This window comes from Syngnathus leptorhynchus, chromosome 2 (genome assembly GCF_054491065.1).
Source record: "Syngnathus leptorhynchus isolate UIUO chromosome 2, UIUO_Slep, whole genome shotgun sequence".
Taxonomy (NCBI): Eukaryota; Metazoa; Chordata; class Actinopteri; order Syngnathiformes; family Syngnathidae; genus Syngnathus; species Syngnathus leptorhynchus.
The window spans coordinates 158,926-186,410 of NC_141196.1; the positions used below are offsets into that span (position 1 = coordinate 158,926).

At 58.7% G+C, this 27,485-nt stretch overlaps 4 protein-coding genes and 1 non-coding gene across 8 annotated transcripts; all 5 read right to left on the bottom strand.

The window, feature by feature from the left end:
* Positions 1-233: 233 nt before the first annotated feature.
* Positions 234-11,115, bottom strand: dennd4c (DENN/MADD domain containing 4C). Of its 2 annotated transcripts, none has more exons than XM_085904840.1 (32): positions 10,809-11,115; positions 9,520-9,825; positions 9,193-9,445; positions 9,054-9,123; positions 8,811-8,980; positions 8,505-8,746; positions 8,262-8,328; positions 8,128-8,186; positions 7,898-8,042; positions 7,618-7,793; positions 7,444-7,544; positions 7,139-7,366; positions 6,792-6,937; positions 6,572-6,702; positions 5,915-6,047; positions 5,609-5,815; positions 5,409-5,537; positions 5,188-5,326; positions 5,017-5,091; positions 4,637-4,747; positions 3,690-4,573; positions 3,416-3,587; positions 2,996-3,093; positions 2,739-2,914; positions 2,511-2,675; positions 2,253-2,439; positions 2,080-2,190; positions 1,617-1,754; positions 1,420-1,537; positions 1,142-1,298; positions 1,018-1,082; positions 234-931 (listed from the first exon to the last, which is right to left on the bottom strand). In XM_085904840.1, exons 2-32 carry the CDS (start codon positions 9,813-9,815, stop codon positions 795-797), a joined length of 5,286 nt encoding a protein of 1,761 aa, XP_085760966.1. In that variant the 5' UTR covers positions 9,816-9,825; positions 10,809-11,115; the 3' UTR covers positions 234-794. The 2 variants fall into 2 exon arrangements, with proteins under 2 accessions (XP_085760966.1, XP_085760959.1); XM_085904833.1 differs by having other exon boundaries at positions 4,637-4,750.
* A 189-nt stretch (positions 11,116-11,304) lies between these two features.
* On the bottom strand, positions 11,305-15,222 carry haus6 (HAUS augmin-like complex, subunit 6). Its single transcript, XM_085906472.1, has 15 exons — positions 14,984-15,222; positions 14,776-14,871; positions 14,528-14,606; positions 14,250-14,382; positions 13,977-14,121; positions 13,845-13,907; positions 13,714-13,765; positions 13,506-13,655; positions 13,250-13,443; positions 12,998-13,127; positions 12,813-12,915; positions 12,635-12,686; positions 12,319-12,418; positions 11,886-12,042; positions 11,305-11,815 (listed from the first exon to the last, which is right to left on the bottom strand). The coding sequence occupies exons 1-15, from the start codon at positions 15,106-15,108 to the stop codon at positions 11,493-11,495; spliced, it is 1,902 nt and encodes a 633-aa protein (XP_085762598.1). The 5' UTR covers positions 15,109-15,222; the 3' UTR covers positions 11,305-11,492.
* Positions 12,473-12,603, bottom strand: LOC147059825 (small Cajal body-specific RNA 8). Its single transcript, XR_015065581.1, has one exon.
* Positions 15,223-15,704: 482 nt separating the features above from the next.
* Positions 15,705-21,423, bottom strand: plaa (phospholipase A2-activating protein). Of its 3 annotated transcripts, none has more exons than XM_085904800.1 (15): positions 21,321-21,423; positions 20,336-20,479; positions 19,976-20,101; positions 19,002-19,189; positions 18,633-18,854; positions 18,363-18,530; positions 18,108-18,243; positions 17,870-18,039; positions 17,655-17,806; positions 17,260-17,500; positions 17,114-17,179; positions 16,931-17,005; positions 16,743-16,853; positions 16,475-16,639; positions 15,705-16,309 (listed from the first exon to the last, which is right to left on the bottom strand). In XM_085904800.1, the coding sequence occupies exons 3-15, from the start codon at positions 20,071-20,073 to the stop codon at positions 15,738-15,740; spliced, it is 2,364 nt and encodes a 787-aa protein (XP_085760926.1). In that variant the 5' UTR covers positions 20,074-20,101; positions 20,336-20,479; positions 21,321-21,423; the 3' UTR covers positions 15,705-15,737. The 3 variants fall into 3 exon arrangements, with proteins under 3 accessions (XP_085760926.1, XP_085760919.1, XP_085760910.1); XM_085904793.1 differs by having other exon boundaries at positions 19,976-20,190; XM_085904784.1 differs by having other exon boundaries at positions 19,976-20,256.
* Positions 20,903-26,433, bottom strand: rcor2 (REST corepressor 2). The gene is made up of 13 exons (XM_085904810.1): positions 26,185-26,433; positions 24,883-25,019; positions 24,589-24,645; positions 24,157-24,237; positions 23,876-24,090; positions 23,682-23,806; positions 23,529-23,595; positions 23,227-23,472; positions 23,075-23,152; positions 22,947-23,004; positions 22,535-22,602; positions 22,302-22,460; positions 20,903-22,175 (listed from the first exon to the last, which is right to left on the bottom strand). Exons 1-13 carry the CDS (start codon positions 26,202-26,204, stop codon positions 21,876-21,878), a joined length of 1,611 nt encoding a protein of 536 aa, XP_085760936.1. The 5' UTR covers positions 26,205-26,433; the 3' UTR covers positions 20,903-21,875.
* Positions 26,434-27,485: the final 1,052 nt, after the last annotated feature.

The window sequence follows — 27,485 nt, forward strand, 5'->3', positions numbered from 1 at the left end:
GGTGCAGCTCTCGTCCAGTGCAGCGTGACCTTTTTGCCACTTTTGTGTGTGAGAGACTCACGTGGCCTTGTTGATTGCGACATGGAGCAAACACGGCGTGCGGCGCCTTCTGAACATGACGGTGAAAGATTAAAAGCGGTCACAGGCAGATCTCATCCCAGCTCACGTTCCCTATTAGTCAGTGGGTGAAGGACACTTTTCAATTTGTTGTCGTCACATACATCACACCCAACTGGATGGTTCACAAACTTGTTTATTGCAGCTAATTTCTAGGTAGACATTCAATTCCTTACCACAGGACGGTGAGAGATCATTTTTGACAAATCACTACAGCTTGAAATCTCTCATTCAACATTTGAACAGCCATTTTAAAAAGTTACTAGAATGACAGCAATAGAGAGACTACAAAAATAAATAAGAGAAAGTCGTTTGTGTTTGTTTGAAAGGACAAACGAGTTAAGACTCTGAGGCGACGTCGCTTCATGGAATGTTTTGTCTTGGTTACATCCGCCGCGCTCTTTCTCCGGCGCAGCGCAGCGCTCGCTCGAGCCGTGGAATGTTTTCATCGCCCGGCCCGACTAAAAAGGCTGCCCACTTCGAATTAGCGATTGTCTGCTCCTTTGGCGAGCTGACGAGGACTTGAAAATTCATTAAGACGTGGATCGAAGCAACTGGAAAGGCAGGAGGGGGGGGGGGGACACGTGACTTGTGCACCGAGTTGTCTTTGGAGTGAGGAAAAACAAAACAAAAAAGAGCACGCTTTTGCCGGACGCAGAAGAAAGGGCTTTCCCTGATCAGATGAAGAGGGTGCCGAAACATTTGAGGCAGCGGCTGACGCCGGCGCCGGGCGGCCCGTCCATGCGGCGCAGGAACCGGAGCTGCTCCGCGCTGAGTTCGCCGTATGCCAGCCGGTACTCCCTGTCAAAAGCCTCTGCCCGGACAGATGGGAAAAGCCAGGTCAAAAAGGTGCTGGCGGGGGGGGGGGGGGGCAGCACAATGCCGGGCGCATTCGCTCACCTACGTCGATGTTCTCTCGGCCCAACGCCACAAGGGAGAGGAATAATATTTCTCTGTAGATGCTCCTGGAAAAAAAAGGGTCAGGCCACGGACGAGTCGGGGCGGGGCGGCCACGCCTTTTTACCTCTGCCGCCGGCCGTCCTCCGGACGGCGTTTGAGCTCTCGGATCAGCAGGTTGATGGGGCCGTAGACGTCGTTGGTCTGGATATTGCGCACGATGGTGTTGAGGAGCGTGCGCGTCTCCTGGTGATCGCTGGGGGCCAAGGTCCCCTTCTTTTCCACTAAAAAAAAAAGCCGATATTGGTCTGACGCAAGCCATCGGGCGGCTTTCGATGCGGCGAAGCTCTTTGAGCCAACTCAAAGGAGGGAGGCCACACATTCTTCATTCAAACTTTCACCCACACAAGGTCCTCCAAAGCTGGTAAAGAGGATCTCCGGCCTCTTGGTGGAGGTTGATGTTGTCCCACAGGATCTGGACGTACACTTGCTTGCTGTCCTGGGGCAGCGAGGTCAGGGGCAGCTGGACGGAGCGAGGGACAAAGGGGCTAGAACCGGCAAAAGCCGGGCCGGGCCGGGCCCGCGGGCCAGCATCTACCTACCCGCCTGCCGTTGTTACAGTGCTCGGAGGTCAGGACCAGACCGGGGAGGTGGCTGGGCAGGTCCAAGCGCCGGAAATACCACACCAGGTTCCAGAAGATGATGGGATGCTGGCTGAGGAACTTGTGGCTGTAAATCACCTGTTGGGCCACAGCGGCGAACGGGCGGGGTCACAACGGCGCCCGACTGACTGACTCTTTTCGGGTGAGATACATGTACGCTTAGAGAGGGGGAGGGAAAAAAAAAAAAAAAAAAAAACCCCAAACACGGCCGTTTAGTACGCGGGCTCTCCCGCGTTGCAAGACCTCTCGGATGACGCCCCCGCCCGCTTGGCACAATTCCTTCTTGGACATTTGACGACAAGAAAAAATTGACCTTCTGTTTGACGGAGGAGGAGAAAAGGAGCGGGGCCAGATGACGACGCGCGGCCGGCGGCGGGGCGGTCCAGGGGCAAAGCCAACTTACCTGGTCTCCCTCGTTCTCCAGAAGCGTCTCCAGTTCCTTGCGCAGCACCAAGGGGCTGAGGTACGGCACCGACACGGGCCGGGGGTCCGGCTTTTTGCCCGCCATTCCATCCTGCGGGTGGCCCACGGTTAGTTTGCAAAGCGTGTCGGACGGAAGGGCCTTTTGGGACCCACCGAAACCTCGCGCAGGCTGCCGGGGAGGCTGCTGGTGGAGAGGCCGTGGCCGGGCGGCGCAGGGGAGGAGTCCAGGCCCTGCAGCGGGCCGCCCACGCTGTTGCTGCGCGTCAGCGACGTGCCGCCGCATCGTTTGGCCGACGCCAGGAGACCCAGCGGGTCGCACTGCGCCGGCTCCGGAACCAGTCTGGAAAGGGGAGAAACGCTGACCTCGACCGCCTCGCCTCGGCTTCCTGACAGCGACGACCACGTCTTTACCTTTGATGTGTTCCGGGACTACTGTGGGCCAGAGCCTCCTCCGGAGGGAGAGCCGCGCGTCCTGGTGTCTTCACGTGGCCAGGAGCCGTGGGGAGGCCACTGCTGCCGCCGCCGCCGCCAGAGCTGTGCAGACTGTCTCCGGACGCAGCGGGATTCAAGTAGAAACTGAAGGCAGAACGGCGCTAGATGAGCGTGGAAAAAACGCCGGCTTTTCTTTGGAGCACCCACCCGCCGACGGCGCGCAGGTCGTGAAACTCCACGTGCAGCAGGGGCAGGAAGGCGGCGCGGCAGAAGGGGCAATTGGTGTTGAGGTTGGAGTCGTCAGCCGTCCAGCCCGCCATGATCTCTTCGTCGTACACCAGCGCTTGGCAAGCGCGACACTGCGAGCAGCTGGACATCAGCACCTGTTGGGGGAGGGGACCAGGCTGGCGTGAGAAGGAGCGCGCCGCCGCCGCCGCCGGGGGAAAGCCTTTTGCGCTCTTGACCTCCAAGGCGTAGTTCTGGAAGATGCTGGAGGAGGAGGACGAGGAGGAGGCGCGGTGGCACGCGTCGGGAGCCCCGCCCGCTCGCCCGGGGCTGGCATCTGCCAAAGAAGGAGACGGTAAGCGCTAACCCTAAGCCGCCTCCACTTTGCCACGCTCAAACTCAGGTTTGGGTCCGTAATCAAAAGGGATGAGAATCCAAAAAAGGCTTTTGCTCGTGTGGCTGAAAAACAACCTTTTGTTCTCGGCAAAAATGGCCGTCTGCTCCGCTCTAGCACGTAGCTCCGAGGAATCTGACCTGGCCCCAAATTTCAAGCAAAACAAATCCATTTTCCCCAATTCCACTTACTAAGTGAGAAATCAAAGAAAGCAGCCCCCCGCCCCGCCCCAAGTTCAAAGGCGAGTCTCGCGCCCGCCGCCTACGTGCGTGCCGCATCCCTCGGCCCGCGTCGCTGCCGATGCTGGCGCAGCTCCGGTTGAGGCCGTTGGCCGCCAAATGCAGGTCGCCGCCTCTCTCCGGCTCGTCCTCCGCATCGGGCAACATGTGCTCATCCAAGCTGGTGGGGAAACCTCCTCCGCTTTGACCTTGTTCTTCCTGCGAGAAAAAGAAGCCAGTCGGTGGGCAGGGTTGAGGAGGGAGGGAGGGGGGGGGGGGGGGGCAGGCAGGAAAGAAGGAAGGGAGAAGGGCCCGTCTCACCTCATCGTCCGAGTAGGAGTAAGCGGTGGCGACGGCCACCCACATTTTGCTGGCCACGTTGGCCGCCTGCTTCATTCCGGACTTGAGCACATCCATTTTGGGGCCCGACAGCAAGTTGTCCATTTTGATGGCCGAAATGGAGTTGATGACTGAGCCCAGCGAGCCTCCCTGGGAGGACTTGGTGAGCGGCGCCAGGGTCGAGGACGGTCCGCCGGGGGGCTGGCTTTTTGCCGCAAAAGTCTTGGAGCGAGCCAGGGCGGAGCCGGCGGGCCCGCGCCGAGGGGCCTCGGCCGGCGAGCCCGGAAGGCTGCACCTGCGCTCCGGCTCGGACTTGCCCAGGGGGCTTCTCAGGCTCATGTACATTTCAATTTCCTCAGCCAGGTTGCGGGACACGGCGGGGGGCTCCGGGCCGTCGACGGAGGCCGGCTCTGGTCTCTCCGACGCCAGGAGGGAAAGCGGGTCGGCCCCCGCCTCCACATCCGCTCTTTCCAGGTTGACGGGACGCGCCCCAGACTCCTCCTCTTTTGCGTCACCGCATTGGCCTTTTTCTTCTTGGGCAGGGGAAACGGGGCCCTGAAAATCTTCAGGGAAAGCTTCTTCCTCCAAGTCCCGGAAAAGCGCTTTGGACGCGGCGCCGGGGCTGCTCGCGCTCCGTGCCGCCGAAAAGGCGGCAGCCAGGATGCGGGCGTCGGCGCCGAGCCGGTCCACGCCTTTCTCCGAGAGCATTCCGGCCCTCGTTTGGGCGCTGAAGCTCCTGCTGCGCTCGGCGAAGGCTTTCTCGCGCCGCTTCTGAGGCTGGTGGGCCGCAGCGAGCGAGGCGGCGTCGGGGAGGACGGGCGCCGGGTCGTCCGCTTTGCCGCGCCGCCGGAACGAGTCGCCTTTGGCTGCGGAACATTTCCGGTCATGTCTAGTTTGGAGCCCGAGGCCTCGTCTTCCTCGTCTCTCACCTGACTCGGGGCTGCTCCCGGTGGACAATCTGACGATGCTTGGGACAGATGCGTGCGCGTCGACGGGACCGGGAGGCTCTGCCGCCGCCGCCGCCGCGGCGCTGTCGCTTCCTGCTTCACACGTTTGATATTCTTCATTAGACTTACTTAGCTCAGCTTTCCATTCAGTTGTTCTTTGGAGTGCTTTGAAAATGCTTCATTTTGCTTGTTTAATCGGTCCTGACATTTTCTACGGACCGGCAGCCGTTCGTCTATGGCCGGGCAGAATGACCAAAGTACAGGTTGCACAGGAGTGAGAATTGCCACGTCGTGCCAATCGCGGGGATTGTGCCCTAAGGAAAGCCAGCCAATCGCTCAAAGCGCCTTTTGGCGGCTCCCACCTGCTCGAGGTGGCGGCGGGTGTCGGTCGCGCGGCCCCTCCTCTCCGGCGTCGCAGCCGTCCGAAGATGCGCCCCCTGCCGCGGATGGTGAACAAAAGCGTGGTGAAGCGCGGCGCCCCCTCTGGCGGGGAGGAGCTGGCGCAGAGCCCGACCCGACCCGACCCGACCCACCTGCGCTTCCCTTTCCGGGGGAAGAGCGGCGGCGCAGGGCGTGCTTGAACTGGGCCACCCCGCGCAGGACGTTGCGAAGCTTGGTCCACATGAAGAGGCCGCCGCGGTTCCGGCTGGGCCACGGGCTCTCCAAGGCGGCCTGCGGGGGGAGGGAGAGAAGGGCGCTCAAGAAGCTCAGGCACGCCGGCGCTGCCGTGGCCTCGGCGAGCAGCTGTCGGGACCTTGTTGTAGTAGCCGTAGGTGATGGCGTTGGGTTGAACGCCGGCCCTCTTCATCTCCACCAACACGCGCACGGCCATCACGGGAAGACCCCAAATGCCGCACAGCTGCATCACCACCCGGTAACACACCTGACACACAGGAAGGAAAGGAGGCTGACACCGGCCCGGCCCGGCCCAGGCGCCGTGTCTGCTGGCCAAACCTCGTCCAAGACCTCCACCTCGGTGGTCCTCATTTTCAAGAGCACGTTGTAGGCCTGCTGCATGGCGCGGCTCTTGGAGCGGGCCAGGCGCACGGCGGCCGGCAGGCAGATGAACCACAGGCTGTAGCAGTGACTGAAGAGGCAGCGGGCCCACAGCTGAGGGTCGCTGGAGAAGCGCTTGGCCATTTTGGAGGCCAGCTTGATCTCCTGGCGGGATGGCGGCAGGCAGGCAGGCACACGCCGTTAGGTAGGCAAGACTTTGGGTTTGGCGGAGGAGCCCGAGCGGCTGCGGCGGCGGCACGCCACCTGCTTGGTGCGCTTGGCCAGGAGCGCCGGGCTGCTGGCGAGACTGGCGCCCGCCGCTCTGCTGCTGATCGCCGGCCGCAACGCTCCGGGACGCTCAAAGAGCTCCAGCCTCAGCCGAGGGAAACCTTTGTAACTGTCCATTCAAACGAGAGAGGTTAGTAGCACGGAGTCTTCTCGCAAATCCAAAAGGTGTTGCGAATAGTAGCTCGAGACGGGCAATCGATAGCGGCCTGGTTCCCCCCCGGTGTTGGCCCCCGCCGCTACCCCGCTACGCCGCTACGGGACGCCCTCTTGTGTCCGTCTCGGCAACTCCAGACTCCTAGCGGTTATGGGGCGAGCCTCCCTTCTCTATCTACTAAGCGTCCGGAATTTTATAGGCAAGGGGCGGAATTGCGCATTGCATTCACCCAGGTTGCGCCAGGCTTCCCACACGGGCACTCGATTGCTCACCTTTCAGCTCATCTCATATTTCTACTCAGGCAAAAGCACTTTACTGGCTTGATTTTCAATTTCAGCCCTTTTATGGCAGCGATTGAATTTTTCGTGGTCATTTTGGATGTTTTTTTTTTCTTCTTCTGAGGTAGCTGCCGCTACGGAACGCCGACCACGGAGGAAATAATCTGGGCTGGGAGGAGACTTTGAGGACAGACGGCTCACGTATATTTGGGGGGCGGGTCGCGGCCTCCCTCGGCCGGCGGCTCGGGCGGCATCACAAAGACGGTGTGCTCGCTCTTCTGCGACTCGTCCAGCTCCAACAGTCGGCCCTCCTCCGACCAGTCTCCCTGCACCTGCGCCCGACGCCGGAAGGCAGCCGAGAGAGAAAAAAAGCTCGCTCCGTTTTGCGCATTTGGAAGAGCGGAGGCATCGAGCCGCTCACCTTCTCCACGCAATCGTCGAAGAAGGCCAAACCCGTGTCCTTGTCGCTGACAAAGGTGCACTCCTCGATGAAGCGGATGAAGATTTGGGTCTTGGTGAGCTGCGAGTAGAACTTGTGGTGAGCGCGCTCTCGGCTTTTGAGAAAACCTGCGTAGGCAGAGGAGGAAATTGCCTCGCCTGAATTCAAAGGCCCGGTGAGGCGTGACCGACTCATTTTCATTCTCCTGGCTTTTTGGATCGGCGTCATCGCCAAGGCTGGCGTTACTCGAGGCCACTTTCCAAAGCTTTGAGTCCGGTCCGATGGCAGAAACGCCAAAGGTCCCCAGAAAGGGGCGGCCGCTTGCTTACCTTGCAGATCGTAGAGGGAGTCGGCGGCCGTGGCCTTGTCGGACGGAGCCTGGGTGATGGGCTTGAGGTAGCAGCGGTAGCCTTTCAGAACCGAGGCCATGAAGCGCAAAAAGGCCTCCTGGATTTCCATCTCCAAGGCCATCTTCTTCTTGTGCAAAGTGAAGTCGGCCTCGACGGGCGTCACGTCCTCCTCCGCCGCCCCCGCCAGACCCGTTTGTCGCACTGAAACTGAGAGCGGAGAAGGCGGGAGGAAGAGAAGCGGTGCCGCCGCCGCCGCCGCCGCCGCTATCTAGCTCCGTTTGTACCTGCGGCCAGCTGTCGGTGCAAGGCGCTCAGGGAGCCCAGCAGAGTCTTGCAGGGCTTCTTGGGGAGGTTCTTCCAGTTGTTGTGCTTCTTCTCGTCGGACCTGCGCGGTCACGCAGAGAGCGCGCTTGTCGGAGAAAGGCCAAGCGCGTCGGGTCGGAGCGGGCGCAACGTACAAGTAGACGGTGTTGGTGTCCAGGTCGACGCAGACCACGTCCGACGGCGGGTCGTAAAGGTCAAAGTAGCGGGAGTCCACGCCCACGATAAAGGGGCACGGGGCGTTGAGGACGCCCGCCAGGGACAGCGGGCACAGGGGGATGTAGGGGCACTGCCACTGAAAGGGGAAGATCATCTGAGGAGAGAGAGAGAGAGAGACAAAAGAAAGGCCAGCTCACACCTCAACCTTTGCTTTGGCCAGTTTTCCTGGAAAGCATACGCGCGGCTCGCCGGACTGACCGCCACCACGGCTTCGGCCACTCCGGTGAGCACCGCCGGCCGGAGCGAGTGCAGCAGAATCTTGCTCTCCAGCAGGATAAAGTGCAGCAAGGTGGCGCAGTTTTCCGAGCCCAGGTTCATCAAGAGGGTGCCGTAGTCGGCGCCGCTGGAGGCCAGGAAGAGAGGAGCGGTGAGCGAGGGAGGGAGGGAGGGAGGCCAAAACAACGCAAGCCATTAGCAAGCCGGCCTACCTGAGGGGTAATGGCGTCGAAACGGGCTGCGAGAGGATCAAGGTGTCGTGCGCCGAAAGCTTGGAGACAAAATGGCAGTCAAAAGCGGGCAAAGGCCGACGGATCCAATGGCAGGAGAACAAACGAGCGCTCACTTGGACCAGGATCCGAGGCCTCTGCGGGGACGGAAAGGACACGCTGTGCATGAAGTGGGCGATGTGCCTGTGGAGGGAGGGAGGCAGGCAGGAAAGAAGGAAGGAAGGAAAGAAGGAAGGAAGGAAAGAAGGAAGGAAGGAAAGAAGGAAGGAAGGCGGACGGACGGACGGTGGGACGGACGGTGGGACGGTGAGCACACGCCAGGAATGAAATGGAAATGCGTGTGGACGGCAGAGGTTCACTTTTCCATGGGCAGCGGCTGCGGGCCTGAGACAGACAGCTTGTAGAGGAACATGAGGAACTTGCGGAAGGATTCAAAGAAGGGCCAGCGGGAGAGGAGGCAGATGCATTTGTTGGCGTTGAGGGCCCGCTCGGGGACCGGCTTCTTTTCCACGCTGGTGAGCAGGCCCAGGTGGATCTTCTCCTTCTCGCTCAGCAGGTCGGCCGGGTAGGGCTCGTAGAACTGGACGGCCGAACCGTACACCTGAGCGCCACGCGTCGGTGAGTCCCTGCCCTTGGCTCGGGAAAGGCCGACGGAGGCGAGTCACCTTTTCTCCGGAGCCGCTGGTCAACACAAAGGTGGAGAAGACGGGCAGAGGGTCTCGGGTGTTGGGCGCCCAACATTCGATCTTGGCGCCCATGGGCAAGCAGAAGAGAGGAACCGACTCAGACAGGGGCAAAGACTCGTAGTCCTCCTCCGGATAGCGGAAGATGAGGCCTGGAGTCAAAGACGTGGCGGCGGCGTCAGGGCAACACGTACGTGGTCCGGCGTGGCGTGGCGCGAGACTCACCGGCTTTGTAGGTGATGGAGTTGGACGCCGACACGGATTTCTTATAGCACAGAAAGACACTGGAGCCCCACTGAAAGAGAAAAAGAAAGGCGGAGGAGGGTCATCCGGACGCACGGCCTTTTCCCCGGCCGGCGCGCACCATGCCGCAGTTGAGGTTCTTGTCCACTCTGCAGAAGGTGTGCGGCGCCGTCTCGCCCTTGCTGCCCACGATGACGCAGATGTCGGTGACGGCCAGCGAGTTCTGGGGCCGCACGGGCGCGGCGCGGCGGAAGGTGACGAAGATGCGCTGCGAGGCGGCCGAGCTGTTGTTGACGTTGGCGCAGCGGCCGTACGGCGTGGCCTGGATCACCTCGCAGCCCTGGATCAGACGCTCCTTGCCCTCGTACAGAACGCTGAAGCAAAAGGGCGCGTCAGGACAGCCGGCGCCGGCTCAAAAGAAGCGGCCCGAGCTCTGGCTCAGCGTTACCCCACGTCGATGAGCGGCGGCTTCCCGCGAGCGCGCCGGTAGCAGAGGAAGAGCTCGGGGCTCTTGAGGCTGCCGTGGTTGAGGTTGGCCGGCAGGCCGCCGGGGGTGCCGTCGACGCAGGTGAAGCCCTCGGGCACGGCCTCGCCCGCCGACCTGTTGATGACGGCCAGGTCGGTGATGGGAGCTTTGGGCCCGCTCCACTTGGCCTCGGAAAGGTCCAGCTCCAGCGGCGCCGACGTGTCCGTCAGGCCGGCCACCACAAAGTAGTCGCTCACGCGGTGGCCCTTGTCCTCCATGGCGGCTCACCTGCAAAAGACGACGTAGCAAATACAAAGGCGCTCGCTCGGGAGAAGGGGGGGGGGAGAAGAAAAATTTGGGGGTCATCCAAAAGGAAGGTTGAATCGCTCTTTTCAAAATCGCCACGTCAGCCCAAAACAACAGCGCGTTCCCACTAAAGTCGAAATGCTGCAAGAGAAAGAAAAAAAAAAAAAAAGCTCTCAAACGCTCCTGAAAATGTTTTGGTCATAGAAAGGCCAAGTCTTCCTTTCATTTCAGTCACAATTGGGTTTTGTTGCCAAAACCGTAGCCTAGCCCAGCAAAACGGCAGCAAAAGAAGGAAAGGACGTTTTTACGTCTCCTCCACTTTCTCAAAGGCATCGAGTCTGAAGGAACAACAAAACGCGGAAAGGCTTTTGCTGGGTTGTTTTCAACGAGCACGTGGCGCACTCGCATTGAAGCAAAAGCTGCTGCCCAAGCTGAACGCGTCGGACTTCAGGGGCCGCGGAGGTCACCTGCTGAAACGTGACCTCCGGTCCAGCCGGTCCAGCCGGCTGGCTGGCTGGCTGGCTGGCTGGCCGGCGTTTGCTCGGTCACCTTCCAAGCACCAGCATTGGCGTTTTGTTCATTTCAGGCATGAATCGCGCACTGTACGTCAAGCTTGATTACTCTTTGTAAAAGCTTCCATCAAATGTATCTTTGCTCATCCGTTGTCGACTTTGCTAGCGCTTCTACGGTTCTCTCCTGTGACAACCACCCGAGGTCACCGCAATAGAAGGAAATAAGCAGCATTCCCCGAAAGACAATGGTGCGCTTGTGGATACGTGGCTGTCTCCACTCGGCGTCGAGAAACGACAAGTTGCTCGAAAAGTTCGCCGTGCCCTGCCCTGCCGTGCCGTGCCGTGCCCTGCCGTGACGTCTAGCTGCACTCAGACCTCGCTCAAGCGGACGCTGGTTAGGTAGATAGGTAGGAAGAGATCGCTGGCTCGTTCGCTCGCTCGCTCGCTACTTACCGGCTGTTTACGAGGGACGACGTTGACATGGAAGCGAGTTGCTGTCGTTGAGCTCGATCGCTCGCTCGCTCGCCAAGTTCCGTACTTGGAGCGGGCGCGCTTTCGAGCGGGGCGCTTTCGAGCGGGGCACTCGCTCGCTCACGAAAGTTCGCCGGCGGTGTGACTTAAGTTCGCCACACTTTTCACACCGGCGCCATGTTGGTGTGCGCGGCGCTGGTTGTTTTGTTGCTGCGCTTTCTTCGGGCGGGCGCGACGGAACCGCCCAGGGCAGAGTCGACTCAACTCGACGAGCGAGGCCGGGCGCAGAGACTCCGTCAAGTTAGCGACTGGACTATTGCCCCTTTGGGATTTCAAAGTAAAGGCGCATGGCGGAAATGCACCGTTGGCTTTCCGCGATAAAAGGGAATTTATTCGAGTCACTTAACGCGACGCTCTCATTCCGTCGGTATTCTCTACTGCGTGGTGTTTTAATTACAGACTGGGAAATGTACACACGTACGATTATAAACAAGTTTATTTATATTGCGCGTTAAACAGCTGCAACAAAGCACTTTACAGATAACAATGCGGCAAACAAAGCCACAAAGAAGACACGGCCTGCTCCTGGTCCTGAGCCCGCAGCCTAACGTTTAACATGCTCTGCTTGAAAAGCAATGTCTGACTTTCATCCAATTTTGGTCAGATTCAAGGTGAGAAGGAGATGAGCGGAGAGGGAAAGCACGGCGGAGCGACCGAAAGGTCGCGGGCCGGGCGCTGGGGCGAGCACGCCTCCGCCGGCGTCTTGTCGGCCGCGCTCGGGCAGGGGAAGGGCTCTTCTTCCTCTGCGGCGGTGTCGTCCAGGCTCAGCAGACTGTCGTAGCTGGGCAGAGTTTCTTGCTGGAGGAAGGAGCCCCAAAACAAGTGCCGCTGGCCGGGGGAGGGAGTGCGCCACGGCAAGGCGCCGCCGTCTAGGTCTCGGTCGTCTTCACGCGGCGGGGCCTGTCGCCGGGAGATCTCCGCGTCCACGACTAGAACACGGACGGAGCAGAGAGAAATACAAAATGGGACACTCGACGGCGTTTCCCTGTCAAAGCGAACCCGCTCGCGTTCGACGAGGCCGCTCGCTCCAGGTCTCGGGCGTGCGGGGACGCTGCTCTCTGCTGGCGAAGGAGTCTCGGCGGAATCCGCCTCGCATTGCGCCCGGGTCGGAAGGCGCCTCGCCGCCTCGCGTTGGACTGCTTGCGGCATCTGCGAGCTGGGACAAACGGGGGTGGGGGTTAGGGCGGCGCTACCTGAGCGCATTCCAGCTCTAACGTGGCCTTGGTCGTCAATCGTTTGGACCGCCCTTCCTATTTGCGCAACGGCTTCGCCCGAGTGTGGGCCGCCTCTCAAGACCCAGAGCTTTGCATCCCAAGCGGCCAACTTGTACAGAGCACGTTTCTTGCTGCTCCAAATCATCTGGGGCGCTCATTTGCAGGTCAGCGGAAAGGCCGCCGTTGGTCTAAAATGGCGACTTATGAAACGAGCGCACCTGCGGCCTCCCGGGTGGCGTCTTCCCGTCGACGAGCCGGCCGGGTCCGGTCGAGTCGGCGAGCCCAAAGGCGCCCTGGTCTTCTTCTGCCGCCGGGCGTCTGCAAACGAGACGCGCCTTTAGAAAGAGCGGCAAAGGTACCGTGGACGGGGGACGCTGTCTGCTCCGTATCTGTCTGCGGCAATTTCTCTCCGCTTGCCGCAGTCATCGGAGAGCACGCATGCTCTGGGGAGGACCGGTGACGGACGGCGCACCGCTCGGCACCGCCCGGGTATCCGCCTCCCTCCCTCCCTCCCTCCCGCGGGGCGCCACTTACCTCTTCAGTGGCGAGAGATCGCCGCTTACTTGACGCCCTGAGGACTCGCCGTCTGCCGGGTCACGTGGGAAAGAAGGTCGGAAGGAGAGACGTCAGTCAGAGCCAAGTCTGCGGTAACTTTGCAAGTCCAGTCATCTTTGGAGACCCCGCCCGGGGCGGCGCCCAAAACGCCACTGACCGGGGAGCTTGGCGGGAAACTTGGAGAAGACGCAACTGGCGTCACTTTGGTCTCGCGCCGCTTCAAACGGCGGACGAGCCGTCGGCGAAAGAAGAGCGAGTACCTCGTAATCGGAAAAAAAAAAAAAAAAGACGTGACTCCCACAGAAAACTTCCGCCAAAGGTGGATTCCAAATGACCGCTCACCGGATCGCCGTCGAGCAAGGACACGAAAGATTTGCCGTTTAGTACGCCGGCCCACTTGCTGTCCAACGCCGCTTCCAGCTCTCCGATGGCGCCCCTCATCTTGGGAATTTCCTCCTGGGAAATCTTCACTCTAATTCATCCCCCCCAAAATAATACAGCTAATATTTGAAAACATGCTTATTTTGCACGTGGCAGAGGTCCCCCAATCAATGTCAATTCAATCAAGACGGTCAGCTGCGTTCTACTCCTCACCTGAGGAGCTTTGAGTCCTGCAGCTGGCGGGCCATCCGCCGCTGAATTTGCCGCAACTGCGGCAGGCTGAGTGGCGGCGGCGGCGAGGAGCCCCCACACGGCTCCTCTCGCAGGAGGCGCAGGCAGTGGTTCATCAGCTCCAAGAGCCGCAGGAGGTTCAGCCGAGCGGCCTCGTCCGCGTTCCCCGAGCTCAACTGCCAAAGACACGTCGACGTGACGCGGAGCGCACGGCGGGTCGGCAGCGCGTCGCGCTCACCCGCCGCTCCAGTAGGCCACCAGAAAGGCGCAGGGGGCGGCCGGCTAGCGCGTAGCGATCCCCTTCTCCTCCGAGCACGCTCTCCAGCACCTCGCGCTCCGCCTCGGTCATCGACAGCATTCCGTCCACGGTCGCCCACAGGCGTGCCACCTGAAGGTTTGTATTTTTTGGTATCTGGCCAACGCTTTTTCGTCTTTCTTCACCTGACCATTTGGGCTTTATCGGCAAAATCCTCTCGGACAGACTCGCCGCCGTTCCGTCTGCAGAGCGAAACGAGGCCAAAGTGAGCGAGCCGTCGGCGGGCGCAGTATGCCGTGAGATCAACCGAGAAAAACCTACCGGAGTAGCTCGTCATACTTTTGACTCTCGGCCCGGAGGTCTCGCACGGTATCCGCGTGGCTCCTAAGACGCACGACATAGGCGGGAATGTGGGAATGTCAAATGTCTCTCTCTCTTCCCCTTTCTACTCACTGGACTTTTTTCTGCACCTCCAGAAAAAAGCGACCGTGGTGCGCGACCTGCTCCAAGAACTTTTTTTTGGCCACGCGGCATCTCCTCAGCGCCATGTGGCGCGAAGACGTAGGGCGGAAGACGACGTCGGCGACCCAGCTCTCGTCTAAAGCAAACATTTGAGGAGAAGGCGTAAGAATTTGGCTGAGCGTCGCTGGGTAAGAAGATAGATAGATAGATAGATAGATAGATAGATAGATAGATAGATAGATAGATAGATAGATAGATAGATACCTTTGGTGTAGGTTTTCATTTCCCGCCGCATGACGTGCTTGACTAAATGCACCATCAAGCCGATGAATTTGGGGCCTCCGGGCGAGACCAACGATGACGCAAACACTTTGGGGCCGACGAATCCACTTTCAACCTAACGGCGCACGCAAACCAATCGGTATCTATTCAACTCTCCCTATTCCCGCGCGCTTCTGTGACAAGTAAATTGGGATCGATAAAGTTCGATCATCATCATCTCGGTGACCCTGGCCCGCTGCCCATCCCTTTGAAATCCTTACCATGATTTCTTGCAGCCAAGCGCGGGTCTCTTTGCGAAACTCTGCGTCTTGTTTAGCAGTATAGGGAGGCCAGCAAAATCTATTCCGAAACGACAACAAAAGTTGAAATGGGAACGAGTCGACGGGGACAGGCAGGCGCAGGCGGGCAGGCGCAGGCGGGCAGGCGCGCAGGCAGGCAGGCGCGCAGGCAGGCAGACGTGCAGGCAGGCAGACGGGCAGGCGTATCCCGCCCGCATGCCCTAGCTCACTTGAATGCCTTCTGAAATCGCGGAGGATCGAGCGTCTGCAACAGGAAACGGACGACAATCTGGAAGGCATACTTGTTGGGTTTGTCGAACATATCCCTGTTGAAGAAAAGCAAAGATCAGCGGTGCGTGGCCGCACACGGCTAGCTAGCCTTTGAGCACAAGCACAATCGACGCCAGGCAGCCGAAGACAAAGCTTTGCGAGACTTACTCTCCCAGTTTGATGTGCTTTGAGTCGCGCGCGAAGAGCTGCAACTGCCGCTCTGGCTCAAAGCCCAGCGCGAGGAGGCAGAACCATAGATTGGTGCCGCAGTCCTTGAGCATTTGGCTCGCCATCTTCGCAGAGACAAAACGGCACGGCAAGGCACGGCACGGCGCAGCGCAGCACCATCCCGCCAAGCGAAGCGCGGTTAGATACTTCCGCCAAATTGGCCTCCTTCTTTTGATTGGTTGTTTCTCTTCTTCGGCGGCCTTTTTATAGTCGACGGTGCCCCCGGCGTAGCGGAGTATCAATGTTCATTTGCGAGCTGCTTAATTCAGGGCGCTGCGCTTATCTGGAAAAAAAATCCAAATTCTTGAATCTTGGTACCCGACTCCCCCCACCCCCGCCTACTCGTTTATGTTAGGGATTTATCATTCTTATTTTTAATAATCCTTAAAAAGTTGCAGGTGTGTCATCTCATGCCTCTCGTGTGCTTTGTTTCGCTGCCCTTGTGTGTGCTGTGAACAAGCAAAAGGAAGGCTCCGACTTCTGTGTCGTGCTCGTTCAGTCAGTTTTGAGTTTGTCCGGCCCGTGTTCGACCCTTCGTTGGATCGGGTGCCGGGGGTCGTAACACAGGGTTCCATCGATATCAAGTTCTTCTTCTACGTAGCGGCGAAACCTCGGACGCGTCCTTTTATTCACGGCAGAACATACAAGTCAAGTGGGCTCGTTGTGGTCAGAAAGCCATTGATTGATTTTTGTTTTATTGCAGTTCTTTTAAAAGCAGTCGACAACACTCGCCCAGTTTGGAGGGATCGGTTACGGAGGAGTACTGGGAGATTTGCGCGTTGACCCCCAGGGAGCGGGCAAGGTCCCGGGCCGTCGGGTCGGACGCCACGGTGGTTCCCAGCGCCACCAGCAGCCGGAAGACGGCTTCCTGGTCCCGAACGGTCTCCAGCGCTCGGCTGGCCACCGACAGGCACTGGGCTTTGGCCTCCAGGTCGGGTCGGCGGTGCAGGCATCCGGCGTAGTTGAGCACCAGCGTGGCCAGTGCGATGTGGACGTTCTTGTTGCACACGGCGGCGGCCAAGTCGGCGGCCCGCGACAGGACGGCTTCGCGCCGGGCCATGAGGAGCGCTCGGCCGGGCCCGCCGCTGAAGCAGTTGCAGAGGATGCGCAGCGCCAGCATCTGATTGGCCGCGCGGCCCTCGGGCCTCATCAGGCCCAGGAGGTGGTCGCACAGCCCCACGCTCTCGGCCTCGCCGCACAGGCGCTCGTTGACCTGCGGGTGGCGCACAGCCAGCCTTAGAATGTCCAGGACCGGAAACACAATATCTAGCCGGGTGGAGAAGAAACGCTCGTTTTCACCTCTGACTCCAAGATGATACGCGCCGCTAAATGTTTGGGCTGGCGGGCGCAAAATTTTACAATGAGGCCAAAAGGCGCCGCAATCCGTCCGCTAAGGCAGCCCGGAGGGGGCAGCTCCGGCCGGGCCTGTACCTTCGGGCCAGTGCGTGGCTTTCCAGAGGAGGATGATCTGCTGGACGCTGGGCGGGGCGTCGGCCAGGCCGCAGACGGACGCCAGCAGCCCCCGCAGACTTTCCAGGAAGTCTTCCGAGAGCCGGTGCTCCTGAGGTGCCCCGGCGTTGAGTTCTTTCAGCTTGCCTGGGCAAGAGAACGAGAGAGAGAGAGAGAGAGAGAGCGCCCCCAAAAGGCAGACTTGAGGCAAACGGCAGCTTTTCAGGGGCCAGCGAGCCGAGAGACTCACCGACAATTTGTGAAACGTTGGCTTGCTCAAAGGTCACGCCGTCGGTCTTGGGGAAGTAAATGTTGGTGCTTTTCTGTCTCGGCGCCCCGGCGGAAGAGTGAGCGCCTCCGCCTGGCCGAGGAAAAATCCTCAACTGGGTTCGGGCTTCCGCTACGCGGCGCGGAGGCCGGGTCGAAGGAGCGGCTCACCTGTCAAGGGATCGGCCACGCCTTCGGGAGCCGCCGAGTCGGGGCCGGAGCCGCCGGGGATGTAGCGACCGGAGCCTGGGAGGGGGTTAGCAGAAGGCAACAGCGGCTCGATTGGCACTCGACAAAGCCCGCAAAATCACTGGCAAACCCAAAAGGAAAGCCGGCCTCGCCGGCTGGAAGCACCTGTGAAGGGATCGCCTCCGAAGCGGGGACTTGCGTCGGCGCCGCCCGGGATGTAGCGAGCGCCCCCTGCCGGAGCGACACAAAAGAGCAGCTTGGCGCCAGGAAGGCCAAAGCGGGCTCACCGCGGCGGCGTTTCTCTGGCTCACCGGTGAAAGGGTCGCCGCCGGCGGGCTGCGACGGCGCAGGTCCGGCCGCGTGCCCCGCCGCCGCCTGCCCTTTGGAGTTTTCCGTGATGAAATTAGCAACCTGGTCCAGGAACATGGGGCTGAGGTCGTTCTTCTGCAAAAAGTTGTGCGCCGCCAGCCAGGGGTCCTCCGACACGTTGTAAGGTAGCTTCATGGACGGCCCGCCTTCGTTCACGTCGATGGTGAAGACGTAGTCGTACTCCTGCGGGGGGGGGGGGGGCACGCGATCAGCCTTGACGCACGCTTAAATTGCACGGGCGTTTGGCCGCACCCACCGGCCGCCGGGGCCTGAACGCAACGTTCGCTCCGGAAACCAAAATGAGCTCATTCCACGTGCCGGGCAATTCCCGCCTCACCTTCCCTTCGTACGTGACGCTCTTGGAGGTCTGGCGGTCGGAGCCGCCGAGCACGTCTCCGATTTTCACCCAGCGACTGTCGCTCACGCTCCATTGGTACGCCTCCACTTTCTGCCCGTCCTTGATCAGCCGCGTCTGCCCGTCGCGATTCCCTGCCACCGCCAGAAAAAGGTTCACGCTGGGAAAAAAGTCCCAAGCCAGCCCCCACGCAATACCCGGCTCGTCGAGGTGCTCCCGCCCGGGAAGCTCCTCCACTTTGATGTCCCCGAGGTCCCCCGTCTCGGGGTCGATGGTGGCGTCGGAGAGCTCGTCCTCGAAGGCCCGCAGGTCCCGAGCGCTGGCCACGCGCTCCTCGGCCTCCGTAAACACTCGGACGATGCCGTCGCTGCGGCGGCGAGAGCGCACTAGTCAGCCCGGCCAAAATCACGGGCGTGACTTTTTGGAGAGGGTCACCTGGCTCCGACAGCAATGTCGCCATTTGGCAGGATGCAGCAGCACCAAACGGACTGAGCGGGCAGGCGGATAGTCTGCGTGCACTCCCCGCTCCTCCAGATTCGCACCGTCCGGTCCTCTCCTGTGCTCACAAAATCTAGCGCAAGACAGCCGACGGACAGCAGTCAAGACGCGGGCGGCGGTTGCAAAACAGACGCCGCCACGGACGGACGGACGGACGGAGGGAGGGAGGGAATCGTCAAGCTTCAAACAAACCTCCGCTATCCGGGAAGACGGCCATGCTGTAGATGTAGTTGGTGTGTCCGTAGTAGACCTGCGTACACTCGCCCGTGAGCAGCCACTTCCTGACGCTGCCGTCGTTGCTGCAAGAGAAGAACTCGGTGGCGCTGATCACCGCGAGGCCTCGCACGCAATCCTCGTGACCTAAAAGGGAAGGAAGCCAGCGGTGGTGACGTGGGGTATCGATCCCCTGGCTGGCCAAAGGAGCAGGCGGGGCGAGCGAGGCCGATTATGAGCTTTGGCTACCTGTAAAGGTCCTCTCGCACTGTCCCGCTTTCCAAAGCTTGACGCTCCGGTCCGCCGACCCGGACAGCATGAGCCCTTGCTCGGGCAGCATGGCCGCCGCCCACACGGCCGCCGAGTGGCCGCGCAGCGTCATCATGCACTTTTCGCTGAGCCACACTTTGGCGGTGGTGTCCCAAGAGCCGCTCAAAAGTGTCCCGAACTTCCCCGAGGACAGAGTACAAACTGCGGAGATAGAGCACGCTCGGTGGCAAGATGCGCAGAGGATGGGCGGACGGACGGACGGACGGACGGACAGATCCGCCGATAGAGCAAAGGACAGCCCCCGTGCCGCTCGGCTCGGCACTCCTTTTCAAACGCTGGCTCGCTCACCTGTGTTTTTGTGACCTTTGAGGGTGTACAGGGGCTGCGCTTGGTCCAGCGCAAATACGCAAATGTTATTGTCGTTGCCCCCGGTGGCAACCAGTCCTCGGGGGTACGTCTCGCTCGGCCCGATGACGCATACGCAGGATACGAAATTGGAGTGGCCCGACATGCGTAGCATCTCCGTGAAACCGCCGCTGTCAACAAAGGACAAATAAACACAGAGTGAGGGACTGCAAGCGCTCGCGTGCAAAATAGACAGAAAAGTACCGGCCAGGAGACGTCGCTCTCGAGGGAATCCCTCTTCTAAGGCCTTCTAAAAAAGTGCCGCCTCAAACCAGAGCAATAGGAAGACTTTCAAAATGATTCATGTCATCCGTGCAGAGCTTTCCAAAAATATAAAAGGGAGCTCTGGCAGAAATCAATAGAATTTCTGTTCATTTTAATTCGAGCTGTTCAGTGCCACTTCTATCTACCTACAGCGGTAGGTACTCGCCGATCCCCAAGTTGAATTGAGTTGTCGGAGGGAGGGAGGGAGCGAGGGAGCGAGGTTTGATTCGACTTCCTTCGTTTCAAGTGAATTCACCCGAGGAACACGGGTCGATCGGAATGTTGTTCTTTGAAAATGTTACCATGCAGTCAAGGGCTTTGAAATCAATCAGTCAATCCACACACACACAAAAAAAAAAGAAAGCTTCCTAAAACGTGACGAAACGGATTGGCAACGATAGGCAAGCAAGCGCGCGTTTACCGAATGCCATGTCAAATCATGATTTGGACTTGCTGGCCAACTGAATGAATGACAAAGCTAATTGGAATAGGCACTCGCCCAAACGGCCACACTTTAAGGAGGCCAGATGAAAAGCACTTGACGTATTTGCTTTGTCCTCGTGGGCGCTTTTGGAACATTAAGGGCAACACAGCCACTTACACTTACTTTATTGATAAGACCATTTGTGGGCTAGCAGGCTAACGCTCGCTACCTTGAGTCGGGGACCCAGATCCTTCCGGTCCGGTCTCTGGACACAGAAACCAACGCTCCTTCCGGGAAAACAGCAGCCGCGAGCCCCCGGACGTCCATCTCGTGGCCCGGAACGGAGCACCGAAGTCTGTAAGAGTTGGACGACACCGTGTTTTCCTGCATTTTGACGCAGAAGAATGGGGAGAACTCCGGCAGACACCACCGGTGGGCTCAAAGCTAGCGGAAGCAGAATGACGTCATTGGAGGGCGGGTCCGATCAAACGCCGAGAATGATCATTTATTCTGTTTGCGCAGAAATTATGGAACCATTTAAAATAAAAGCATTAAAGCAAAATACCATATCAATACAATAAATACAGACCATTCGTTGGGTAACTCGGGCTGTTATGGATACGTCAAAGCATCGGCCATATTGGATGGGGCAGAGTCTCGTTAACTCGGATTCCAGAACCCTAAGAAGGTTTTACTCGCTGTCACTAATGGTGTCTGGGGTGTATCCGAGCATCTAGCGGAAGCAGAATGACGTCATTGGAGGGCGGGTCCGATCAAACGCCGAGAATGATCATTTATTCTGTTTGCGCGGAAATTATGGAACCATTTAAAATAAAAGCATTAAAGCAAAATACCATATCAATACAATAAATACAGACCATTCGTTGAGTAACTCGGGCTGTTATGGATACGTCAAAGCATCGGCCATATTGGATGGGGCAGAGTCTCGTTAACTCGGATTCCAGAACCCTAAGAAGGTTTTACTCGCTGTCACTAATGGTGTCTGGGGTGTATTCAAGCATCTAACCGATGAATGAATGAATGAATGCATTTTCATTCATTTTTGTTATATAAGAGCAAAGAATAAACGTTAGCTCACCGAAGCCACTCGAGTCGTCGCCCACTTTTGCACTAAAGTGTCAACGTAACGAACAAATCAACAATTATGTCGTTCCTTTATTCTAGAAAAACACAAACAAATGGAAACATACGGTATGCCCGAGCAAGGTTGTTGTTGTTTTTTTGCATGACAGTGTAAACTTGCAAAAGGAATTAGAATGCAAGCCAGCTCCAGAGCCAAACACAAATAGCGTCAATTAAGTCACTCAAACATGCTCCCAATCAAAAGACAACAGATTCATCGCAAGGTTCCTGTATCAAACCATATTAGCAGCTGTCACGAGAAAGTCCGTTTCTTCTCATTTGTGCTTTGAAAGCGAGAACCTGTCGGATAAGTTGTCGGAGACGAGGGAAGACAGTCGGACTCCACCTAGTGCTTAGTCAAAAATAAGAAACGACCTAAAGTTTTGTCTAGCTAAGAGCTCATCTGAAGTCTAGTTCAAACAAATGCAAACCTTCCCTCCAGGTCTGAGCATGGCTGCGAGAAGCGGGTCGCTCAACTTCTGCCTGAGCTCTTGAAAAGGGCTGGCCGCTTTCTCCTCATTGACGATTCCAGTTGGAACGCGAAAAGCTGCGTCAACTGCGGAGCGAGCGAGCGAGCGAGCGTCGCGTTTGGAGTTTAGAGCTGCTCGACGTTTGTCTCTGGAGGTAGGCGTGACCTTGCAGCTATCAAACAAAAACTCACTCGCACAAGGCGCCGCCGGTGGGTGTCCATTGAGGGTTGCCCATTTCCAAAGCGGCAAACTTTCCATTCATGGGTATGACCAAGCAGGAATTTCCAAAAGCCAAGGTTGGCTCTCAACAAGGAACTTTGATTCCCCCCCATCAACCAAATATTCACGGAGAAGGCAAATTTAAAAGCACAAGAACACAACTAATGAGAAGGCATCAAGCGATGTGCTCTCCCATTCATTGTCATCCCCGCCCATGGAAAGTTTCCCATTTGGATGATTTCCGCTCCAGCATTCAATTTGCCGCAACCTCAAGGAGCCGAGCGTGCGTTTCTTCTGCTAGTGCGAGTTGGCCCGCTCCACCTTGATCCCCAGCAGCGACGGCAGCGGGATCTGCGTGGCGGCGGAGGGCGAGGAGCTTCCCGAGGAGCCTGTGGCGCCAGCGGGCCGAATGAGGGGCGGCGGCGGGTGGTTGTGGGGGGCCCGGTTCTGCAGCGGGCGGGTCTGCAGCGGCGGGGGTTGGCGCAGGAGGCTGGGCGGTGCCGAGGGCGGCGCCGGGCGCAGCAGCGGGGGAGGCTGGGACATGGACGAGGGGGTCTGGCCCGAGCAGGGCGGCGAGGGAGACTCCTCCATCTTGACCTTGCAAAGGACAGGGAATAGCCAGAACCGGAGAACGGGGGGGATTGATTCAAGGCCACTTGTCACGTCTGGACGGCGCCCGGAGATGTTTTTCACTCGGGAATGTATTGGGGAAGCCTTGCTCACCTGGTCCTCGGCTCCCCCTCGCGCCGCGGCGGCGGCGGCGGGCGCCGTCTCCTCGCCGACCCTCCTCGGGTCCCGGCCCAGCGCCTGCTCGGCGGCCCACTCCCTCAGCACCTCGTCCAGGTTGAACCTGCGGCGGTGGCTCACGAAGAAAGAGCTTACCTGCCGGCAAGGGCGCAAAAGACGGTCAGCGCTCGCGCAGCGCTCGCGCAGCGCACGGGACCGAGGCGGCTTACCTGAGCCGACGTCTTGTTTCCGATCACCTCGCCGATGGCGGTAAAGTCTTTCCCGTAACGGCGGATGGCTGCGTGAGGGAGCGAGGAAGTGCAAATTGAGCCAAGTGACGCTATTTACGGACAATAGCAACGTCCGCCATTGACGCCAACTGACGGCGGGCGTTGGCTAACGTAGGAACGCTCATTTGCATATCCATCCTCTTTATCTGAGCGATCGAGTCATCGCGGCACAACGTGCACGGGATGAAGACAAAACGGTTTGGCTGAAGACGAGTCATCGGACGACTTTTTCGAGTCACTACGTTGGGCAGGCACTGGCAGCCGTGAGTATCCGCCGCGTCTCATTGTCCTGTGCCTGCCAGTGCCAGTGTGGACGCTGTGGAAGCTTTTTGCCAGCATTTGCATTCCTCACCTTGCACCGCCAGCAGCTGCTCCTCCGTAGTCCAGCGAGCGTTCATCTTGGGGGCGGGCTGAAGGAGGGAATGGCCACATCCTCAGCCCAAACTAAAGAAAAGGCCAAAAATAACAACCACACCATACCTCAGCGGGCCTGAACGCGTGGACACCCCCGCTCAGGCTCAGCTTCAGAGCGCCGTTGCTCTGTTTGATACTTTGGACCTGAAAGAGGAAGCGGAAAGCTGGGGGAACGCCCGACGAGAGCCGGCGCGAGGGAGGCGCGGCCGCTCCGTCACCTGTCGCTTGAGCGACACCAGCCGGGCGTCCAGCTGCCTGACGGTCAGCGGGCCCGAGTCGCGCGAGGCCGACAGCGAGGTGATGTCGGCCCGTTCCAGGTGCATGCCCTTTGGCGGGCGGCGACGCGCTCGCAGCGGGTGGTGGCGGTACTGCGCCCCGGCGTTCTCCTTCTTGACGGGGCCCGGGCGACCGGGAAGCGCCTTGTCCGAGACGGCGGCGGCGGCGGCCGCGTTCTGTGCGGCCGCCTAGGCACGGACATCTATTAGCTCGGGCGGCCCGGCTCGCTTTCTCGGCCGCTCACCTCTTTCTTGGCGTCCAGCTCAAAGTCGCAGTCGCTGCCGGGATCGCCTTCCTCCAGCTCGTCGTTGCTACGGCGCAAGACAAGTGGTTTGGGTTAAGTCGCTTCTCGCTCGCTCGCTCGCTCGCTCGCTCGCTCGCTCTGGTCCATTCTCACCTGTCTTCTCTCTCCCTCTTGCTGACCAGCCTCCTGGCCTGCCGGTCCATGACGGAGGTTCTGCTCCGCGTCTTCTTCCAGCCGTAGTAGTACTTGACCAGACTGGAGATCAGCTTGTCGGGGAGCTGGAGTGGCAAACGGTGGCGTTGACGCACTGGGCCAAGGGCGGGCACCCGGCGGCGCTGGCGGCTCACCATCTGCTGGATGCGGTGGAAGCTCTTGCCGTGGAAGCCAAAGGCCTGCTCGAACAGCACTTTGTCCTCCACCGTCCATTCGTCCGGGAAGGGCGTGAAATTGGCCAGGTCGGCCAGCGAGCGCTCCACGTCGTGCTTGTGCCACAGCAGCATGCCCAGGGCCTGTTCCATGTTGTAGCCGTGCTTCTCTTTGGCCATGGCGATGTACTCGTCCACTGTGCCGGCGACAGGACAATGAGACGCGGCGGACACTCACGGATACGGGCCGGCGCGGTGCGTACACGTTGCGTCCGGCAGCCGGGCGTCGGGACGCCACACCAGCATGCTCTTCTGCTCCTTCTCGTCGTCACGGGCGGGGCCGTCTGCAATCCGTCGCAAGAAAGGCCGTGAAAATCGGGCTCGCCGTCGCCCGGCCCTTTCGCGACGGCCCCCCTCGCTTCTGTGGCCGCGTCTTTCTTTCCCACCAAATCCACCGGCCCCATCTAGCCCCGCAAAAAGTTGCCTCGTATAAAATCAAAAGAAGCAGACGAGAAAATCGGGAATCTCCACTTCCGTAAACGAGCAAAGTCGAGTCGAGAACGCGGACGGAACCGAGAGCGTACTTGTCACGGAACCGATCGTTATTGACGCCCTTTGAAAGAAAGCTTCCGAGGCCAACGAACAAACGCCGCTGTTGTCGTCGTGTTACGGATTTTGCCGTGTATTTTTGTCACCTGCTTTGAACTCTGGGATCTGGGCCTGGTAGTCTCCTCCCACGCGGATCATGCTGTCTGTGGAGCCATAAAGGAAGAACAGGCAGATGAAGGACGAAAAAGAAAAAAAATGCTCTTTTTAATCACCTGCTAAAAAAAGAAACCAAAACAATCGAAATGGTGCTCAGGCAGGGCGGCTTCAAAAGTCGCTGAAACGTGACATTTTCCCATCGGCCCATTACGGAAAAGTCCACTTGGATGTAAACCAGGTGCAAATTCAAGCAGGCGCGTGTGTACGCGTGCGCGCGCGTGGACCGTGAGCGTGCTCCTCGTCGCTGCTCTCCTCCTCGGAATGCGACCGGCTGTTGCCGTTGGTTACTGTCTTGGCTCGGCTTCTGGACAACACGCCGGCCGCGGGGCGCTCCATCGCCGAGGGCATGCCGCCGCCGACCCTGGACACATCAGACGTCTGTTGAGTCCGGCTTCCGAGTTATTTTGCTGAGAAAAGAATTGGAATGACTGCAGTAGCTACTCCGCCCGCCCCCCACATTTTGGTATCCATTATGTTCACCACATTGGCGCCGCTCAGCTGCTTTTTTTGAGGCCATACTCTGTGTGGAAAGTTTGAGGATTGGCAAAGGCAAAGGTCTCCATCCTTTTATTTGGACTCTGGATGTTCGCGTGTGACCTGGTCCTGCAAACGTGCCAATATGAAATCAAGTCCACAATGCACAGCGGCCTCGCTCCTCCTCTTCAGTCACAAGTATCCGAGCAAATGAAATTTCGGACGAGGCAAAAAGCAAAAGAATAACCACTTTTGTTGCTAACTGCGCACAATTTGGTACCGCCTCGAAGAGTGTTTTAACAAACGAGGCGTAGGACAATGCCAGGCTCTCTGAGGGGCTCTTTGTGTCTCATAATGCAGCCCCCCCCCCCCGTCCGACCTGCAACAGCTGTCATTACGATCCGAGGAAAGCTTCACAATCAACATGTTTACGGCTTGACGGATCAGCAGAAAACTTCATTTGATTTGCTCTCAAAAGCGCAAAAGGCAAAGTTAGTCTCGATCACACTGATGGTAGCGAGAAATCCTGATGGGAAAAAAACAACCCAAAAAGCAGAAGCAGATCGAGGCAGAGTTGCTGTCAAGGTTTGAACTGATGTTGTTTCTTTCATTCGTGTTCAAATGAACACGGTCTTCTTTTCAAATAACGCCGCACGCACGCACGCACGCACGCACGCACGCAGGCAGGCACGCCGGCAAAGAAAGCAAATGATGAGCATCTTCACCTTGTAATTCTCCTCTTTGTTTGCGCTGCGTGTGACAATCACAAGTCGGCCGGCCGGCCGGCCGGCCACTCGCTCGGCTTTTGTTTTCAACACGCCGGAGATCGCACCGGCAGCGCCAGCGGGGACCGACTCTCGTCATTTCAAAAGTGCCCGTCTTTTTTTTTCCTTCCAATTCATTTCACTTTGGCGGTGTTCCGTCGCCTCATCCCATTTGCCGCGCGCGATCCCCTTTGCGAGTGCGCCAAGTATGCAAACGTAGTTGGGATGCTAGCGTTAGCCACTTAGCTCATTCGGCACCACCGCGTTACATTAGTAACGTTTACTCACTCCGAGTTGCGAGTCAACATAAGAGTCGGGTTGAACCTGCCTGCCTGCCTCGTTCCTCTGCCGAGGTGGAAACTTCGATGTGCCGGCCGGTCGGTCGGTCGGTCGGTCGGTCGGGGGGCCGCTCTCGCTGTGGCGTCGACAATCTGCCCTCAGTGTGGCAAGATGAAGACTAATTTCCCACCCAAATTTGCCCCCCCAATTGATTGAGTAGAATGAAGTGAAGCACAAATGGAAGCAGCCGGCGAGCCGCGCCGCGCAGCTCACTCGCAATTGGGAAATGCTCATCCGCCGCCCGATGGATGCCTCCCTCTCCCTCCCTTCCATGCTCCTTCTTGGCCGTTTGGACAAAGTGCAGAAGTGGCCAATGGTCGCTCGCCCATCCGCCTTGAATGCCGTTTGTGTTTACGTATGTGGAAAGGCAGGAATTGGCGTCGTGGTCTGCTTCACGAACAAACAAAAGCATCAATCGGGGACTACTTGACGGGGAGCCCGCGGAGGGATGCGTCAAGTGTGCGTCTCTGTGCTGAGGCGGGCTGTCCAGACTTGCACTGATGTATGTGCGGTGGGGGGAAATGGGACTATGTGGGGGGGGGGGGGGGCTCACACACGCACACAACGGAGAGGCAGTGAAAATAATCAACGCTTTTATGGCTCATTTCAATTAGTGGCTTCTTGCGGCCGAAACGTATTCTCTCACTCTCACACCTGATGCTTGAACACACACGCACGCACGCGCGCGCGCATGGTCTAATGCAGAAGGATTCTCGCTCGCTCGCTCGCTCTTGTTCATTTTCTCCGAGGCCTGTTCTTCCTCACACCCTCCCTATTTCTGCGGCCTCGTCACTCCCCACCCAGGGGCCAGGCCAGGCCAGACCTCCTTGCCCCTCTACTCCCCCGCCTCTCTTTCACCTCCTCCTCCTCCTCCTCCTCGAACTCACGTGCGACGGTTGAAGTCCTTGGTTGCGGTGGACGTCAAGTGACTTTTAATGGAGGACAAAAGGCCGGCCTGCTCGCTCGCTCGCTCGCTCGCCCGCTCCACAGCGACTCGGTCTTGCCACGCGCAGGTTAACGCGGGTCGGAAATAAGATCGAACGCCTTTCTTGTCAGAGCGCCCCCTCGCGGAGCCCGATGAATCCCATTGAAGTGAGTCCTGGTGAAAACGGGAGTCAAAGAGGAGTGTCTCTCGAGTTGTAAATTCATGCACTTTTTTTTTATTGAACAGTCATATAAAATACTCATGTTTCATTGTTGCGAGTGCATGCCTCATCTGCCAACAGTTTCAAAGTTAAATTACAAAAAGC